Source organism: Ammospiza nelsoni, chromosome 9 (genome assembly GCF_027579445.1).
Source record: "Ammospiza nelsoni isolate bAmmNel1 chromosome 9, bAmmNel1.pri, whole genome shotgun sequence".
NCBI classification, from domain to species: domain Eukaryota; kingdom Metazoa; phylum Chordata; class Aves; order Passeriformes; family Passerellidae; genus Ammospiza; species Ammospiza nelsoni.
This window is the reverse complement of record NC_080641.1, coordinates 34,586,064-34,605,894: the sequence shown is the minus strand read 5'-3', so window position 1 is coordinate 34,605,894 and position 19,831 is coordinate 34,586,064. Positions and strand designations below refer to the sequence as shown.

The window sequence follows — 19,831 nt, the reverse complement described above, 5'->3', positions numbered from 1 at the left end:
CAATATTCTCTCTCCTCCTATAAAAGGTAGCCCACAGCAAGATAAAAAATTGCTGCTTGGATTGCACAGACATCACATCTCTGAGAGGCTCCAGGCCCATGGAAAGGGAATTTTCCCATTTTGTCCATGATGTTCTGCAGCAGAACCAGCTGCTCATTCCACCCCCTGACCACAGAACCCTGAATTCATAAAGAAACACTGGTTAAAATATTGTAACACACAAGAAAGATTCTGTCAAATTTTTCTGCAAATGAAAAATTGACTCTTTTTTTGTCTAGCGGTTCTGAAAAAAATATTGTGTTGTTTGTGCAAAAAATGTTCTTTAGAGCAACTCTGTCCAAATGTCTCAGAACTCTGCTTTGTAACCACTGTGCTCACAGCAGAACCACCTGGAGCTTGGGCTGCACCATCAAATCCCTGAAATCTAATGGGATAATGGGAAGGAATTGTGCCCTGGGAGGGGCTGGGATGGAATTCGCAGAGCAGCTGTGGCTGCCCCTGGATCCCTGCAGTGTCCCAGACCAGGTTGGAGCAGCCTGGGACAGTGGGAGGTGTCCCTGCCATGGGATGGGGTGGGATTGAAGGTCCTTCCCAAGCCAAAGCCTCTCCCTTGAATCCCTGACCCCGTTTGGAAGAGGCAAAGCCAAAGCTCAGGCACCCCAAAGCGGCTGAATCCTGCCCCAAATCCAAATTCCTCCTGCTGAGTGTGCAGGAATGGGAGCCAATGGATGTGGGAGGTGAGCCCACAGTGCAGAGCCTTGGATCCAGCAGGAATTTGTGCTTGGAGTGTTCTCCTGGCAGGCTGGAGCTGGGGCTGTTTCAGGGCTCTCCTGGTGAACACAGACCACAGGACAAGGAAATGGGATTGGGATTCCCAAACCTTCCTGGAAATCCTTGTTCCAGCAAAGCAAGGCACAGATTCCCTCCTGACCTGATCCCTGAATAAACACAAACCCTGGTGAGTTCTGAGCTTTCCAGCCCTCATTTCTGCACAGGCAGCTCTGGCCCTTTCCTCTCCATCCAGAGAATGCAGAATTCCAGCCCAGCCTCTCCTCTCCTCTGTGGGAACAAAGGATCCAAATCCCCATTTCAGGCTCTGCCTCAGTGGTCTTTACATCAGCAAATATTTATTCTCTTTCACAGCAACACAAGCAGCCTGGAGGGGATGAGCCTGTCCAGGCTGAAGGCTCAGTGAGCACCGTTTATCCAGAGTTTTATTCCCACTGCTCCAGAGCTCCCATCCAGCCAAGGCTGCTGCATTTCCCACAGCCCTGGCTGTGCTCTCTCCTTGAGGAAGGAAGGGATGATGATTTAGCATCTGGAATATTCCCTCTCCCTTTGTTTGCCACAAAGCCAGCTCTGATCCCATGCCTGCATCCCCACCTGAGCAGTGACTCCTCATTTCTGGCAGCACTTCTTTTCCTCATGACCTCACCAGTTCTGCCTCCCTGCCTCACCTCCCTGTGCACCAGGTGTGAGCCAGACTGTGATTTCACCTCAGAATTCCCACATTTCCCAGCTGAGGGAGGGAGGGCAGGGAGAGGTCTTCCCAAGGCTTTCCAGGTGTGCTGCTCAGAGCTGCTCCCAAAAATACCTAAAAATACTCTGACCTCAAGGACCCAGCTTTGAAATAAAGGAGAAACCTCAAACTGAGCCTGAGCTGTTTGAACATAAAACCACAAAGTGTGTGAGGGATCATTTTATGATCCCACTGCTGCTCCTGAAGGATTTGGTTATTCCTATTTGCTGATTAAATCCAAGGATGCTTGGCTGATAGCAGCTCAGCCTCCCTGGAAACAGGGAGCCAGGGATCCTTCAGGAGGGAGGAAATGCCGACGTGTTTGTGGCAAAACAATGTTTTAATAAACAGCAGCATAAAATAATCAGTGTTTAATATCATCTCTGGCACGTGAAATACAAAAATGCACATATCTCAGTTATAAAATAGCCTTTGTTATTACATTTTTTTTTCTCATGCTTGCCTAATTGAAATGCCCATAATTAATAACTCAATCATCAAGTAATACAGTGATTAAACGCATGCAGTGAAAACAAAGAAAGATATTTGTATAAGGTAGTGGCTGAGTATCACCATAATATATTTCAGGAACATCTACATCAGGGTAAAAATCAAAAGAAACAGCCCCAAGATATAAAATGCAGAGATGTATTTTCACTTCTGCTGTACAAAAACATCATCACACTTTTGTGCAAAAAAGATAAAAATAAAGTCCTATTATACAACATTGTCAACTGAGCAAAAAGATTGGTTTTTGTGGACAATAAAAATATTATTCAGTACAAAAAAAGAGTCTGTGGAAAACGTACCATACACAGCACGTGTGTAACTCATTAAAGTGGTTTCAAATGAAGAATCTCGATTGGTTCTACCTGAATGGGTTTTTTAATGACACAAATGGTGCATTTCTAAGTGGAAAATCAGCACTAATTCACATTATTAGACACAATTGCTATCGATGGATTTGCTGCCTGATGGAATGTGAGCCTCCCCTTTTTCCAGGGTTACTGGAGTCAGAGTCACTGAAATGACACAATAAATATTCCTGGGAAAGCTGATTGTCATCTCTAAACTTGTGGTTTGGCGCTTTTCCATTACACAGTTGCATAGCAACAAAAGGATATAAAATTCCTGCTTGAGCGACTAGATCATGAAACGTTATCTTTGAAGAAGTTGATTCAGGTTCTGAAATTAAAGCCCTTTAATTTCATTTCCTTTAAGGCAATTCCTTAAGAGCTCCAGCTGTCCTCAGCAGCCAGCAGCAGATGAGGTTTGTAGACTGCAAGCTGGTAACTCCAGCATTTGTGCTGTCACATAAATGACATTTTTTGGTACGAATCTGAGCTCAGACTCCCAACCAAACCAAAGAGCAAAATCCCACCTGAAGTAACTGATTCAGCTCTCAGATCACACATTTGAAACACAATCCTCGACCGCAACATTTACAAATATTTTCCCTATTGGCACTGAAATTGCACACCCAGATCTCCGAATCTTTGCATCTCCTAAAAAAAGAGACAAATATTAAAATATGGTTTTCAGTATTAAAAAAAAGTTCCCGTGATTCAAACCACGCTTCAAAAAGCTGTGAAAAAGCATCGGATAAAACGTTTTTATCTTTAAAAAAACCCTCAGATTCCCTCTGCCCCTCTTTGAGTTGTTGGTGGCACTTGGGGAATCATGGCCAAGGCTGGGGATTCCCACCAGGAGGATCCATCTGGCTGTGCCTGCCCATCCTGGCGAGCAGTGAAACTTCACAGAAGACACTTTGCTGCGACGTCTGTGCAACGGCCAGAAAAGGACCTTCAATAAAATATCTGAATAGAAAAACAAACCCATCTCTGCTGCCCCTGCCGAGTCCGCGTCCGAAGGGTTCTCTGTACAAAGGCCTCGCGTATTTACAACTCGGCCGAGATCACCGACTCGTTGGGTCCGTGCACGCTGGAGTCCCCCAGCAGGGAGGACTGCTTGGAGTCCATTTTGTAGGGTTTCTGAGTTTTGTTGCCAAACACGGCCATGCCCATGCCGGCCGGGTGGCTGGGGATGGCCATGTGGGACAGCAGGGGGATGTTGGCCTCCTGGTTGGAGCCCGACGAGGGCAGGCTGGTGACGTGGCCCGTGCTGGTGGAGCCGCTGGCGCTGCTGGGCGAGCGGCTCTTGGGCGGGGGGCAGTGCTGGATCACCCTGGGCGCGGCCGGCGGGGCGAAGTGGGGCGCGGGGAAGGCGGCGTAGCCCGGCGGGATGGGGAAGCCGTTGATGGGGATGTAGCGCTGGTTCTGCGGCAGCGGCGGCCCCATGAACCCCGCCAGCTGCCCCTGCGGGATGCCCTGCGCCGGGAACATGTAGTTGGGGTACCGCGGGTTGCTGAGGTTGCTGACGGGGCTGGCGCTCAGCGAGGTGGTCTGCGTGGTGGCGTTGCCGCCCGAGGGGGTGGTGGAGCTGGTGTGGCTGGAGAGGCCCTCCCAGGAGCGCAGGCGCGCGTGGATCTCCTTGAAGCGCGGCCTGCGCGAGGGCAGGTCGTGCCAGCACTCCGTCATCAGGCTGTACATCCTGGGGGGACAGTCCTCGGAGCACGGCAGCAGCTGCCGCTTCCGGATCATCTCGATCACCTCCTGGTTGCTGAACCCGTAGTAGGGCTGGAGGCCGAAGCTGAATATTTCCCACAAAACCACCCCGAAGGACCAGATGTCGGAGTCGGAGGAGAACTTGCCGTACATGATGGCCTCGGGGGGCATCCAGCGGATGGGCAGCAGGGACTTGTTCTGCACCCTGTAGTAATCGGCCGAGTAGATCTCCCTGGAGAGCCCCAGGTCGGAGATCTTCACGTGGAGCTGCTCCCCGATCAGGATGTTGCGGGCGGCCAGGTCCTTGTGCACGAAGAAGTGCCCGGCCAGGTACTCCATGCCGGCGGCGATCTGCACGGCGATGTGCAGGAAGTCCCCGTGGTCCAGGCTGGACTTGACCGTGCCGTCCTCGTCGCTGCTGCAGCCCACGTCCGAGTGGGGCGAGCGCATCACCAGGAACTCGTGCAGGTCGCCCTGGTTGGTGTACTCGAAGAGCAGGCACACGGGCTGCTCCTGCGTCACGCAGCCCAGCAGGCACACGATGTTGGGGTGGTGCAGCTCGGCCATCAGCGACGCCTCCTGCTGGAATTCCGCCCACTGCTGAGGGTTGTTGAAGTCCTTGAGGGTCTTGATGGCCACCAGCTGGGCATGGTCCATGCCCGGCAGGTAGAGGTGGCCCTTGTAGATCTTCCCAAAGGCGCACTCGCCCAGCTCCTCCATGAAGCGCACGGCGGAGAGGGGCAGCTCCTTGGCTTTGCTCTGCGAAAGAAACACCAACAGGTCAGGGCTGAAAATGGCCTTTTTAATGTGAAATCTCTTAGGATGTGTGGGAACCAAGGAGGAGGACACAGGAGCAGTGATCCCACTGGTGGCAGGAACAGCTCGAGGGACACCAGGATCCAAACGGGATCACCAGGTTCCAAATGGGATCACCAGGATCCAAACAAGATCACCAGGATCCAAACAGATCACCAGGATCCGAACGGGATCATCAGGATCCAAATGGGATCACTGGGATCCAAATGAGATCACTAGGATCCAAACAGGACCCAAACAGGATCAACGGGATCCAAATGGATCACCAAGATCCAAATGGATCACCAGAATCCAAACAGGATCACCATGCTCCAAATCGATCACCAGGATCCAAACGAGATCACCATGCTTCCAAAGGTAACAAAAAGAATTCCCTTCCATCCTCTCCACAAGGTCAGACACAACAAGAATTGGACCCAAACACACCCAGGAACCAACAGCATCTCAGCATTTGGCCTTGGGCATTTCTGTACTTCCAATTGAATGTGACTAATTTCAGGAATTGAGGCAATTCCCATGCTCTGAGAGGTCCATGCTGAAGTGTTTTCTAGGCCAGGGCCTGGAGTTTTAGCAGGAAAAAAAAGATTTTGTTTTAAAAACCATGTCCTTGTAGGCAATTTTCCCTTGACTTTGCTGTTAACCCTTCCAGGCACAGCAGAGTCTGTTTCTGTTCCATCCTGAAACTCTGACAGTGAGTTTCTCAAAGGAGAAAGGCAAACCTCTTAAACATTTATTGCCCTTTGGTGTGCAGATATTCACTCCTGGGCCATAAAGAACCTGCATTATTCCCAACTTCCACTTGTGCTTGTAACACCCAAACCCACTCATTTAGGGCCCTCAGTAAATCCACAGGTAGTAATTTAAGGTTAATGAGTTTGGGATCTAGGTTCTGTAAATTAGTGTAAACATTGGCATTTGCATTCCTGAAATCATGCAAGGCCAGCTTTCCAGTGGCAATGTGGGAAAAAAACCTGACATTTCAAATAATCATAGAAAAAAGCAGTTTTTGCATGAATTAATTCTAATTGTATTGATCACTTATGACTTTATACAAACACTGCATTAATAATCATAATAATTATGATAATAATAATAATAAAGCCATTTAAGCGGGCAGCCCAGTAGACTGCACAGTGATGGCAGGAAATTAGCTATATTGTTGAGGAACAGATGGTTTATATTACCCAAATCCTTTAGGCTAAAACTTGTTTAGGTCTGGCATATTGTAAATTATATTTTAGTAATGAAAGTGAAATGACCTCTGTCTGACCCGAGCCTGGGCCCGTCTGTTTGAACCAACAGAGTGGAAAACTGGGGGAAGAAAATGAAGTCATAAAGTTTTGGCAGGAAGGGCTCATTTGGAGTGGAGCAGTTGTAAATCTGCTCGGCTTTTGTTTGACAAGTATTTGTCACACACGGGTGTCCAAAATGTAGGGAAGTGTAAAATACACAAGAGGCAGCAGGTCAGGGGCAAGGGAGAGGGAAATCCACCCCTTCCACCTCTCCTTCAGCTCCAGGACAAGATGTCCCTAATTTATTATGTTTTTGAAGGCAATTAAAACCCCTTAAAACTGGAGGAAATGCTAACATTCCTATTTATCCAAGCAAACAACTGCCTCAGTGGGAGCTCGAAGCTTAGATGTGTTTTCACCCAAAGCTGACATCAATTTTCAAAAAAAGATTCCATTTCCTTTCCTTGAAAATATTGTTTGAAAGGCAATCAAAACACTGGAGACAGGGAGAGCTGGCTTTCCCAGTGGGAAAAATTGAAATTAGCATGAATAAAATGAAAATATTCCTGCAGCACATCACTTGCAAATTGAAAGGAAAGTGAATGGTCAATATTTGCAAATATTTCCAGGAATTTCTGCTTTCCTGTGCTGGGAGTGCCAGCAGGAAAGGTGGGAATTGCATCCTCAATAAAAGGATGCTGGCATTCCCATTATCTTCACGACTGAACCCCAAATTCTCAGCAGAACAGGGACAAGAGGCAACCCCAAATTTAGTGAAATATTCCAGGAGGTTGGATGCAAGATGCAGTTTGGATACTGACTTTATAAATTTTTTTTTTACTGCTACCAACATTTTGAGCCAAAACCACTCCAAGCTGTACAGGAAAGCTGGAATTGGGAACTTCCAAGGAAAATTAAGATACAAGTGTGTGTGGGATTGAGATACAGGTTTTCACTCTAAAAGAGCAAAGCCCACCAAATTCCAAATGAGCAAAGCCCATCAAGTTCTTGAAGAACCATAAAATATCCCGAGTTGGGAGGGACTCCTGAGGATCAGGAGCCTTGGCATGGTGTGTGACACAGGGGAAATGCTTTTCCAGGGCATTCCTGTGCCTGTGGATGGCAGGAGGCTCCTCCAGCCATGCCCTGGGTGCCACAGCCAGTTCTGCATATCCCACCAGGAAATAGGAACACAAAGTTGGTCACATTTCAATCAAAATTAATTTTAAAATTCTGAAATTCTTCCTGGACGTGGGGCTGTGCTGAAGCCAACAGCAGCAGCAGGAGCTGTGCTGCAGGCAGAGCTTTGAGGCTGTTTTGGACATTTCTGCTTTTAGCTGAGGGAATGGGGAAGCCTGGAAACCCAAGGAAGAAATCTTTCCCTAGGTGATTTGAGCTGAGTGAAAGGTGACAGATGAACTGAGCACAGCCATGAAAAGCTCTCCCGAGGAAATGCTGAATCACATCTTTACCTGCATTACCTCTCACTTAAATGAGCTGTTGTGGAGATGCTTCAGGAAGGGCTTTCTTGCTTTATCCCACAAAAACTCCATTATTTCTCCAGAGACACTGACACACATTGGTCCAGCACATGCTGCTGCTGCTGCTGAGAAAACCCTCACAGAAATCACACAAATCCCAATCTGGAAACCCCCTGAATGCCTCAGTGCTGGGTTGTTTGAAGCATTTCCCTCCCTGCTGCAGGTGTGGGAGCAGAACTGAGGGTTTACCTTTGGTTTGTAGGCGTTGAGCATGGACATCTCCACGTTCTGCCCCCGGACGTGCTTGGGCTGCCTCTGCACTGGAGGGGACGAGGATTTCTGGTTGTTGCGACAGATGCAGATGAAGAAGAACAGCAAGGCTATGGCCAGGGGAATGGTGACACTTGGCACCAGGATGTACAGGATTTCCATTTTGTTCTTTTCCTTGGAATCCTTGTAATCTGGTTCAGAAAGGAAAAAATAACCCCTTAACATCCCGTGGAGTCAAACATATCCCTGGGTCAACTAAAAGTGTTAAAAAGAATAAAACATCCTTTTCATCTTGCTGAAATCCACATTGAATACTGTTTTATTTAATTAATATTAAAAGGAAAAATTATTTTGTGGAGGAACAGTTCTGTGAGGTTACACAGGAGCAGACCCTGCCAGGTCAAACCTGCTGATGGGCAGGAAAGAGTGAAATGCTGTGATGTGGCCTTGGCTTGGGCTGAAATTAAGTCATGGCCCAACACAGATCCACAGGAAAGGGAATTTCTAAAACACCTTATGGAAGAAGCTTGAGGCAGGTGCCCCTTCCCATGGCAGAGAGTTGGAACTAAATGATTTTTAAGGTCCCTTCCAAGCCAGATCAGTCTGTGATTCCAAGAAAAGCTCTGGTGGGAATTCAATCTCCTTATTTTGTGTTTTGGTTTGAGACAATTTAAAGGAGAACAGTCTGGATTGAGCTGCCTCTCCCTTTAAAGGTTCAACCAACCTCTTTCCAGCAAAAAGGAATGGGTACAAGCAGATGGAAGTGAAAGAAGAACAGCTCAGTACGAGCAGAACCAGGCAAGCAGGGTGAGGTGCCAGGGAAGCTGAAGCAGGGATAAAGGGGAGCAATCTGAGGAGTTGGGAAGGAGGATGGTGTGGCACAGCCCAAAGGCTCCCTGCAACCCCTGATCCCTCTCAGGGCTCCTCCCAAGGCATTTTGGAAATATTTTGGGCCCCTCTTTGCCGCTGCTCAGGATACCCAGCACTGCATCCCTGGGCTGGGAGATGTGGGAGAGGGGAGAGGCTTTGGGAGGAGCTCAGGCAGCCCCACGGGGGACAGGGACAGATCCCAAATCCCGAGTGTCTCAGGCACAGGGACAAGGACAGATCCCCCTCCCGAGTGGCCCAGGCAGGGCACACAGAGCCCTCCCTGCTCTGCCATTCCCCAGGAGCATTCCCAGGGTTTAGGGTGGAATTACACCCGGATTAACGCGCTCATTTCAGGGGACTGGAGGATCCCCGGAGCCCTGGCTGTTTCCAAGGGACTTGGGAATGCCTGGGGCTGCCTCGGGGACCCTGGGAGAACAGGGAATGTTTTATTATCCCTGCAGGGTCACTCCAGTTTGTTTGTCTGTGTTTTCCAGGCTGGATTTGTACAAGCGCTTAGCGGCCCACACAGATCTCTTTTATGCACTTCATTAAACACGAACTTGATCTGAAGCTTGGGCTCGACTCAAATTGTGACAGAGGCAAAGTTCAAATGGTTCTGGATGTCACTTTGCATAACCCCTCTCCTCTTTCAGCTCACGCTGTCCTCTGCTCCCCCCACGTCCTCTCTGATCATTCCTTCAGATTAAGTTGTGCCATCTGGTTTTTAATTGAGAGGAGAGGGAGCCCAAATATTCCTCCAGCCTTTGGGAAAGGGGAGAGGGCTAAAGCACCACCCCCACGGTGTTTTCCCTGTTCCCAGAGAGGCAGGGATTCACACAGTGCCCTTCCCAACCTTCTCAGGCTGGGCTTTGCTAAGCCTCATGCTCGAATTAGCCCGTGTTTCACATCTCCCTGCAAGCAGGTTAACAAACTTTGATGAAACAAATCTCTCACAGCTTGTGAGATACAGTTGAAGAGAGGAAAAGAAAGCAGCAGCACGAGGCAGAGGGAGACCTGGGCACCAGTTCATCACCTGAGCTATTCCAGTCAAAGGCAATTATTATTCTTATTAAGTAGCAGCCCCCACTGTGAAGCCTCATTAGGTTAATGAGCTTCTTGGGAGCCACCCTAATTAAATCCATTTCCCATCTAGGCATGTCCTGGTGGGGCAGAATGCACAATGCTGATTAAAACAGGCCTGAAATGGCTCTTTCAGCCAGTGCAAAACCAGCAGAATGCAAGTCCCACACAGTGTTCTGGTTTTAATATGCAGATTAGCACTTAACAATTCAATTACTGCTCACCTGATCCAGCCCTGCTTGTATTTAGAATAATAAAGCCACAGAACAACCATTTAAGGAAGGCAGCAGTGAGAGGTTTTGGCAATTAAAAACTTTGTCAGGAATTCTCCAGCCTATCTCAGTTATTATCAAGCAAAGCTTGAAAATCAGAGTTTGGCTCCAAAAGAGTCCTGGTACCCCAGATCAAAAGCCTGAGCCGGGCCTGGCACCTCAGAGCCCATCCAGAGGGGACTGGCACAGCAATCTTCAGGATGTTTTTTTGTTATTTCTGTTGAAATAACAGCAGAAGAGGTGCAGGACTCAAAAAGTGTGGGGAAAATCACAGAACTGTTGAGGTGGGAAAAGCCCTCAGAGATCAGCAAGTCCAACTCCTAAACCAGCACTGCCAACACAGCTCAGGCCTTGTTTCAAAAATAGAGGTGCCATTGCCAGGTCCTCTAAAATGGATTTGAAATTTGTGTTTCTAGAACTGCCCTGGCTGCATTTTGAGTTTGCAAAATGAACAAAAAAGGAGATTCAGCTCTCATTGGATTCTGCTTTTCAGAGAGCTGGGGGGAAGTGAATGGAAGACCTGAACAAATGGGTCCTAATTGTTTTATCTGCATGTAGAAATAACAATATTGATAACAGGCCAAGAAAAAAAACCACAGCTATTCGCATGGACAGGCCAGAAATGTTGTGGAAATTCAAAGTTTCACACCAAATTTGATGCTGCCTACAAGTTGTCACAGTAACATTTACCTTTCCCCTCAGAAATGAGATACCTCTGATGTTCCTGCTCCGGAGCCAGAACCAAATCACATTTTTTCTGGTTATGGTTATGAACATTTCTGCAGGGAGACATGTTCTGAGTCTGCTCCAAAGCCTTTTTCAATTAATGGAAAGATGGGAATCGATGCCAAAATGGGATCTAAATCATGTTCTTACTGAAAGGGTAGATCAGGGGGAAGGCAGATAGTCTGGGCTCTATCATGTGCATCTCAAACCCTCTCCCTGATTTTGGGGCCCCCACAAGAAGAAAGCACTGGAGGGGCTGGAGCGTGTCCAGGGAAGGGAATGGAGCAGGGCAGGGGCTGCAGAATCCCTGAGGAGCTGGGCAGGGGCTCAGCCTGGAGCAAAGGAGGCTCAGGGGCCCTTGTGGCTCTGCACAGCTCCTGACAGGAGGGGTTTGGGATCTGCTCCCAGGAACAGGGACAGGAGCAGACGGAACAGACTCAAGTTACACCAGAGGAGACTTAGATTGGATATTTGGGAAAATTTCTTCATGGAAAACATTGTCCAGCCCTGGCACAGCTGCCCACAGTGGTGGGGTCTTAAAAGGGCCTTTAAAAGACATTTAAATGTGTGGATGTGGCACTTAAGGATGTGGGGCAGTGGTGGCCTTGGCAGTGCTGGGGGTGGTTGGACTCCATGACCCTGGAGGGCTTTTCCAACCCAAACCATTCCATGTTTCTATGATTTAATCTGGCCTAAGGAGTTGTATTGATTGGAACACCAACCTGGAAAGTCAGAAACACCTGAGCTGGCAGTGCACAGCCATTCCCCAGGAAATTATTTTCATGCCACCACTTTGTCACTGCAGTGGCAGCAACTGCTCAAAGGTGTCCAGGGAGCAGGGCCAGCCAGCCTTTCCTACAAACATTTTGTGCACCAAACTGATGCCTCAAGTTTAGCTTTTCTATTTTCACACTCTGTGCTGCTTTAGTGTGAGGGTCTGGGTTCACATTCAGGGATGCTGAGCTCTGTGCACAGAGCAGGGAGACAAAACAATTCCTGCTCCAGCTGGGCACCAAGGACAAATGACCCAAATCTCAGCCCCAGAGCACAAACCCCGTGGGCTGGAGAGAGAAAAACAAGCAGGGTGGGACTGCAGGGCTAAAGCTGGAATGGGACAATGAACTGCAAGGTGCAAATGGAGCAGAGCTGATCCCAGGGACAGAGCCCGTGCCCGCTCGTGCATTTTGGGGCCATTTTGGTTCATCTTGGGTGCAGCCCTGGCTGGGCTCTGGTGCATCCATGGAGGAGATCCATTCCTTTGAATCAATCCCTGCTTTATTCTGGAACTCTGCCCAGCCTCTGCTCCAGGGCAGTTTTCACAAGGCACCAAACCCCATCCCCTTGCCCCCAGCTCCAGCCCACACCGGGTCAGGCATTACCGCAGGCCGGGACATCGCAGAGCTCTGATTTGAGGTTCTCATCCAAGGTGAAGCACCACGGGGCGTCCTTCTGGTTGCCAGGGTTCCTGCAGTAGGAGTGGCCCCCGTTGAGCTCGGGGTACCGGGCAGCAGTGAAGGTGTGGGTGTGGGGGTACTGCGAGTTCCAGGGCTGGCACTGCCGCCCCGAGCGCGTCACGCTCACCGTGCCCCGGTAATCCACGCCCGTGCTGTTGTAGCACCTGTGATCTGCAAAGGCAACACAGCACAAGGCCACTCTTCATTTCTGAAGGACACACAAGGCAAGATGTATTCTATTGCCATCTGTATGGCAGTTGTCTTCTATTAAGCGGGCAGTTTTCCCTATCTCTTCCACAGCCACTCCTCCCTCAGGGGAGATATCTGCTGATAACAGCTATTGAATGTCACTGCACGGCTGATAAGAGCTACAGCATCCCACTGGGAGATGTGAGCCCATAGGGAGGAGCCAAGCATTCCTGCCTGGATATAATCTGGAGATCCTGGAAACACCAGCACGGCTTCTGCACTGGATTGCCCAGAGGAATAGCAGCTGCCTCTTCCACTGGATCTTCAGAGGAAAACTACACCTTTCTACAGGGAACCACCCCTGACACTGCAGGAGGGCTGAGCCACAATTCCAATGGGATTTCTATAGGATCCCTGCTCCAACAGAACCACCCCTGACACTGCAGGAGGGCTGAGCCACAATTCCAATGGGACTGCTGCCAACAGCCTTTTATTTCCTTCCCTATTACAGAACTGTTATTTCCTGCTCCCATAATTTTTGCCTGAGAGCCCCTTAATTTAAAATTTATAGCAATTCAGAGGGGGAAGGAGGTTCACATTCTCCATTTCAGGGGAGGCTCCTGCCTTTCCTAGCAGACTCCTGTCATTCCAAACCAAGGCACCATGGCATTCAGTGCAGCCATGATATTTTCTGAAAATTCCTTTCCTTAGGATTTTTTCTCCTGAGAAGCTGAGAGGCCTCAGGAACAAAATGCAAACAATGGTTATCTGCTGCTGTGGGATGCAACAGGTGCATCTGTGATTGGTCTCATGTGGTTGTTTCTAATTAATGGCCAATCACAGTCAGCTGGCTTGAACAGAGAGCCCGAGACACAAACCTTTGTTATCATTTTTTGCTATTCTATTCTTAGCCAGTCTTCTGATGAAATCCTTTCTTCTATTCTTTCAGTACAGTTTTAATATAATATATATCATAAAATAATAAATCAGCCTTCTGAAACAGGGAGTCCACATTCTCATCCCTTCCCTCATCCTGGGACCCCTGTGAGCACGGTCACAGCTCAGCACTCACTCTTGTTGATGGGGTCGGCCATGGGGATGCCGATGCGGATGCAGTTGACGGCCTCGGGGCTGTCGGGCTGGGGCAGATCCTCGCAGTTGGGCAGCTTGAGCCTCATCAGGATCATGGGGTTGGACCTGGCGAAGATGTACTCGGTCTGGCACAGCACGTTCTCCAGGATCTCGCACTCATCCCGGCACAGGTCCCGCGGCTTGGGGACAGAGGAGGTCTCGTCGCAGTAGGGGAAGGCGTAGTGGCACAGGGAGGGGATGGCAAACTGGGAGCACTTGTCCGACAGGTGGCTGGAGGTGCCGATCATGGTGAAGGCAGCTGGGAAAAACCACAAGGGTTTGGCTTGGGAACATTTTCCCTGGGCTGTGTCATCCCAGAGAAACCCTCACTCCCCACTGCAGCTGTGCAGGTGATGAGCAGGAATGCACAGCACTAATTACACTGGAAGTTATTAACCATGATGACTTCACTGACAAGGAAAATACATCAGGTTTTCATCAGGGATTAATGCTATGCTCATTACCCAACCCCCCCCCCCCAACATAATTATTCCTTTAGTTTTTCCTTTAATTATTCCTTTTTTTCTCCCAAATAACTTAGAATAATTTACAAATTCATGTAATATTTGTAAGCCCAACAGGTAACCCCCAAATTCCTGCACTGGTTCCTTCACGGAAGGTGACAATCCCAATACAATCCCAAATAACTTTTCAAACAAAATGCTGGAAAATTATGAACTGCTGGCTCACATTGCCTTTCTTGGGGAAATGAAGCCTTTTTTTGCAATGCTGACAGTGTTTGGAGACAAAGGGAGAAGAGAAATTTGGGATATTCTGACAGCAAGGAAAAAATCTGAATATAGAGCTGATTACCAGGGCTAGGATTAGACCAAATTATTTTATATTAAAAATAGAGAATATAATGATCTCTATGATATCTGTGAATCCAGCAACCGCATCAGCATATCCCACAAAAATAATGGCAACTGGTTCTCCCCTAAATCCAAAGGAATAATACTGCTTGCTGGATTATTTATGCAGCCTTTCCCAGCACCTAAATTATTCCAGCCACATAAAATCAACTAAACTTTCTCCCCCTTTGCTTTCAAAACCTGCTGGGGTAACAGCAGCACTGAGTCTCCCAGAAGCTATAAACACACAGCCCCTTTTCCCTGAAAAATCTTTTTTTTTTCAGGTGTTTTGTGAGGAGCTGGAGGAGCAGAGACCCCCAGACGAGCTGATGGCGAGAGGGAATAAAGCAAAGCAAAACAACATCGCTGTTTATAAAACTCCAGCAGCGTTTTGGGAGCAGAGGGCTGCGTGGGGAAGCAGCCAAGGTGTTTTTACCCACCTGTAATCTGATTTTCTATCTCCCCCTGCATGTGCAGGGACTCCATGTAGATGGTTCTGTTGCCAATGAAGCGGGCGCAGGCGATGCCCCTGTAGGGCTGGCAAAACCCATCCTCCTCATACTCATCCCTGAAACAGCCAGAAACAAAAAAAGGTGACTACAAAATGCTGAATACAATTAGGATTATTTCATTCTCTTCAACAAGACCTTGTATATTTGTTTGTTTAAATAAACCCCTTTCATCTGCCTGGTAAAAAGTGGCATGTCAGCTTAGCCAAAATACACATTAATGTTGCATGAAATGAGTGCTTTTAAGGCTCTGCTCAGAAATACACTCAGCCTTGATTAGAAGAGAAATATAAACTGCCTGGAAAAATAGGATAGATGTTTATTTAAAGCAGCTAACACATAGTTTTCTATTTTTGAACCAAGCTTATGCTTAATATTGATAAACACAGCAGGAAGAGTCATGCAGGCAGAATTTAAAGTGTATATAGAAAACCCAATCTCTGCCAGGTTGGATATTTAAATTCTGGAGGCAGAATTTAAAGTGTATATAGAAAATCTAACCTCTGCCAGCACTGATACCCTGGAAATGTGAAATGTTTGCTCAGCCTTCTGTGTGTGGCAACATTTAGTGCTAAAACAGAACCAAAACTGAGACAGGAGTTCTACAGACACATTTCTTTCATCTGGTGCTTTCTTTTAGGCAATATAAGAGACATTTAATCCAGAAATCCAGATGGAAAATTATTTGCCAATGCTCTTCAAACAAAGCAAAGAAAGGAAATTGCTGAAGACCCAGGCAGACACTGGGTATTTTGAATATTCAGCACTGAACAGAGAGTTTTAGTGAGGTTTTTGAGTACATGATCCCTGAAATCCCAACTCATGAATCAGCCCTTTCAAATCTTTCCTTTAGGATCCACTCTGAGATATTTTGCACTGAGATTTTTGGGATGAACTTTGTGGACAGATATCTTAGCTCTGCTTGAGCTCCCAGCAAAAAACGAGGAGCTAAATGAAAATTTGCTGATATTTCCTTTGTTATTCCTGCCCAGCCCAGCCATGGCTCTCAAAGTGGGAGAAATGACAGTGGAATATCCCTAGGGATGATGACAGCCGGGCAGGGAACAGGTTACTTACTCCCTTTGTGCGCAGAATTCTCCCTCCCCCAGATGCCAAAAACCCAACGGCGGAATCGCACCACGCCTTAATAAGGGAAAAATCAGAGCTTTTTATTAATCAACTCCGCCATTAAGTTTAACAAAAGCCACTTTCATGCCGTGCTGAAGACCTTGGCGATGCAAATCCCGGGGGGCTCTTTGAAGGCGCCCGCTCTTTGTGGCTGCGCGGGGCCGCGGCCGCTCCGCTCCCGGCTCCGCGGCCAGCGCTGCTAATGGGATTAGCGGGGAAAAGCGCTGGGATCGCCTTCCAGGGCATCCCAAACACCCCCCGGCTCCCCAGCAGCGTCCCGGCACTCCCGCAGAGCCTCAGGGAGAAGCCAAAGCCCGCGGATTAAGCGCAGTAATTTATGAGTGTGAAGGAGAGGGGTGGGAAAGAGGGATGGGAGAGATGGAAACGGGGGCTGGAGCACAAACCCTGTGAGGAGCCCCTGAGGGAGAAAAGGAGACTCAGGGGTGCCCCCATCACTGTCACAGCTCCTGGAAGGTGCCTGTGCTCACCTGGGGCTGGGCTCTGTCTGCAGCAGCACTGACACAGCCAGAGCACACAGCCTCGAGCTGCACCAAGGGAAATACAGGCTGGAGAGCAGGAAAAGCTTTTCACAGAAAGGTGATAAAGCTCTGGAATGGCTGCCCGGGGAGGTGGTGCAGTCCCCATCCCTGGTGTGTTTAACAAAGCCTGGATGTGGCACTGGGTGCCAGGGGTGAGTTGGGGTGTGGGGCTGGGTTGGACTCCATGATCTTGGAGGTCTCTTCCAACCCAGTCATTCCATGAATTCTGTGAAACCTCCTCCAGGCTATCTCACCACTGGGAAATCGGTGAGAAAGGCTCCAGGTTCCCCTGCATGATGTTCCTGAGGTATTCCCAAGCACCTTGGAAGCTGGGTTGAAAGCACAACCTTTAACTGCCAATTAAACTCTTCATTAACAGCCCCAGGGGAGGCTGAGGTGCCTCAGGGATTCAGGTAACAGAGACACCTGAGATGCAAGCGGGGATCCACAACCACAGCCTTGGCTCCTGCACGGGGTCACTCTGGTGACAATCTCTTTATTCTGTTGGTTCCTGAAGAGAAAAACTGAAACCTGAGCTGAAAAATCGCAACAGCAACTGCAGGCTCTGGAGTTGAGCTCAACCTCTCATCATTAAATGCCCAGACTGGATATAAATAATTAGCTATTTATTATTTTTATGGAATTATAGCATCATAAAATCCTTAAGGTTGGAAAAGGCTGCTCAGATTCAGTCCGACCATTCCCCAGCACTGCCAGGGCCACCACTGACCACTGTCCCCAAGTGCCACATCCACAGGGATCCTAAATCCCTTCAGGGATGGGGACTCCTGGACAGCTGTGCCAGGGCTGGAGAACCTTTTCCCAGAAGGAATTTCCCCAAATCTCCACCCTGATCTCCCCATGCCCAGCCTGGGGCCGTTCCCTCTGCTCCTGTCCCTGTTCCCTGGAGCAGATCCCAAACCCCTCCTGGCAGGAGCTGTGCAGAGCCACAAGGGCCCCCTGAGCCTCCTTTGCTCCAGGATAAATTTAACATGGAATTTCACTTGAGGACTGCACAAAGGCTCCCCCAAGGATGGGCAGTGAGCAGGGACACCGGCTCACCTGGCTGGAAATGCCCTGTGGAACGGGATTTTGCAGAAAATCCCAGGAGGGGAGCATTAGGGTAAAGAGGAAACCCTTTCCCAGCGAGCAGATGCTGCCGGGGTGATCACCCTGTGCTTCCCAGAGATCCCATCCGACCCCATCCAAACCCAGAGGAGCATGAAGGACCCTGCAGCTCCAACACATTCCGCACCTCCTGCTGCCCCCTGGCAGCGCTCTGCCTTTAAATACTGCTATTTTAGCTTTGGATTTAAACACACACATCGGGCTTTGGCTTTAAACACACCTATCAGGTTTGGGTTTAAACACACACATCGGGCTTTGGCTTTAAACACACCTATCAGGTTTGGGTTTAAACACACACATCGGGCTTTGGCTTTAAACACACCTATCAGGTTTGGATTTAAACACACACATCGGGTTTTGGCTTTAAACACAACTATTATCAGGTTTTGGCTTTAAACACACCTATCAGGTTTTTGTTTTTTTAAAGACAGAGGTTTTTGGTTTTAAACATAGCAATCGATTTTTGGTTTTAAACACACCTATCGGGTTTTGGCTTTAAACACAGCGGTTTTTGGCTTTAAACACACCTATCAGTTTTTGGCTTTAAACACACCTATCAGGTTTTGGTTTTAAACACAGCAATCGGTTTTTGGCTTTAGACACACCTATCAATCAGTTTTTGGCTTTAAGCACAGCTATTATCAATTTTTGTTTTTAAACACAGCTATTATCAAGTTTTGTTTTTAAGCACAGCTATTACCAATTTTTGGCTTTAAGCACAGCTCTCAGCTCCCTGGGATCAAGGCTGAGCCCGCATTCTTTCCCGCAGTCCGTGCCTGGCATCCCTCACCTGCTGGGCGTGAGCAATCACCGCATCCCTGCTCCGATGTGTTCGTGCTTCTCCATCCTGATCCCGCACAAGGAAAGGCCCCTCTGGCTCCAGCAGGATGGAAATTAGGCCCGACCCAGCAATTACCGTGTTAACACTTACAGCCCAGTTTAAATCCTCCTGGAAGTCAGGGCAAGCCTGGAGGCGCTCCTGGCTGAGGATGGGCTCGAATCCTTGTGCAGACTGGGGAGGGCAGGAACAACCCCAGCCCCAGCACAGCCGGGATCTGGGCTCCGGGAGCTGCCCCACACCTGACTCCTGTGGAGTCTCTGCTTCTTTTTTGCCAGGGATTAAATGCACAAGATGGAATTTCTTGTTGGGACTCAGATGTTTGTCAGTTCTTATCTCTGCCACAGTCTCACAAACCCTGAGTTCTGCAGCACTTCACTCTCACAAACTGAAAATGGAGCCCCATCTCTCTCTGCAAGGCCTTTTAAGGATAAACTGTCCAATTAAGCAAAGACAACTAAATTACTTTTAACCCAATAACCAACCACCCGTGCCCCCAATGGGGACGTTTTATCCAATTACACAAAACCACCCAAACCCTTGGAGAAGAAGGTGAAGAAGAAGGTAAGAAGAAAGTGAAGATGAAGGTGAAGAAGGACCAGCCTCTTCCCCAAAACCTCCATGTTATATATTAATAGACATATAATACATATAATATATATATATATATAAAATATATATAATAGATATATAGACTACTATATATATCTAGTATTCTAGTAATATATAGAACTTTAAACTCTATTATTCTATTAATATATGAAACTTAAAACTCTAAGCTTAAATAAATAAATAGATTTAAAATATAATTTAAATAAAATAAATTATATAAATATATAAACCTTAAACTCTAAGTTTCCCACCATGTGATCTCACACACTTCTATTCAAACTGCACACCCACAATCCCAGTTCTGTCATTTAATTTTGGAAGCTTCTCCACACCTCAGGTCAGTGCAGGGTTCTCTTGGGGGTCAGTGCCTGGCAGCACAGAAATCTGAAATTCTCAGAATCCAGGGTTGCTCCTTGCCCTGCCTGCACCCCTGAGCCCCTGTGAGCACTGGGTGAAGGACAAAGAGCTGGATTTTAATGACCCACAGATGACACAGCACCGTTAAGATTATTTCCTTTCAGATTTGGTTCGCACTCCGTTTTCTGTCTCACTCTGTCAGTATTCCCAGCCTGGGTGTTTATTTTGGAGCTGCCCATTGCTTTTGGATCCTGCTGCACTCCCC

General features: G+C 48.1%; 1 protein-coding gene across 1 annotated transcript; it reads right to left on the bottom strand.

The window, feature by feature from the left end:
• Positions 1 to 1,840: 1,840 nt before the first annotated feature.
• On the bottom strand, positions 1,841 to 15,097 carry ROR1 (receptor tyrosine kinase like orphan receptor 1). The gene is made up of 5 exons (XM_059478075.1): positions 14,896 to 15,097; positions 13,546 to 13,863; positions 12,210 to 12,455; positions 7,862 to 8,073; positions 1,841 to 4,842 (listed from the first exon to the last, which is right to left on the bottom strand). Exons 1-5 carry the CDS (start codon positions 14,939 to 14,941, stop codon positions 3,418 to 3,420), a joined length of 2,247 nt encoding a protein of 748 aa, XP_059334058.1. The 5' UTR covers positions 14,942 to 15,097; the 3' UTR covers positions 1,841 to 3,417.
• Positions 15,098 to 19,831: the final 4,734 nt, after the last annotated feature.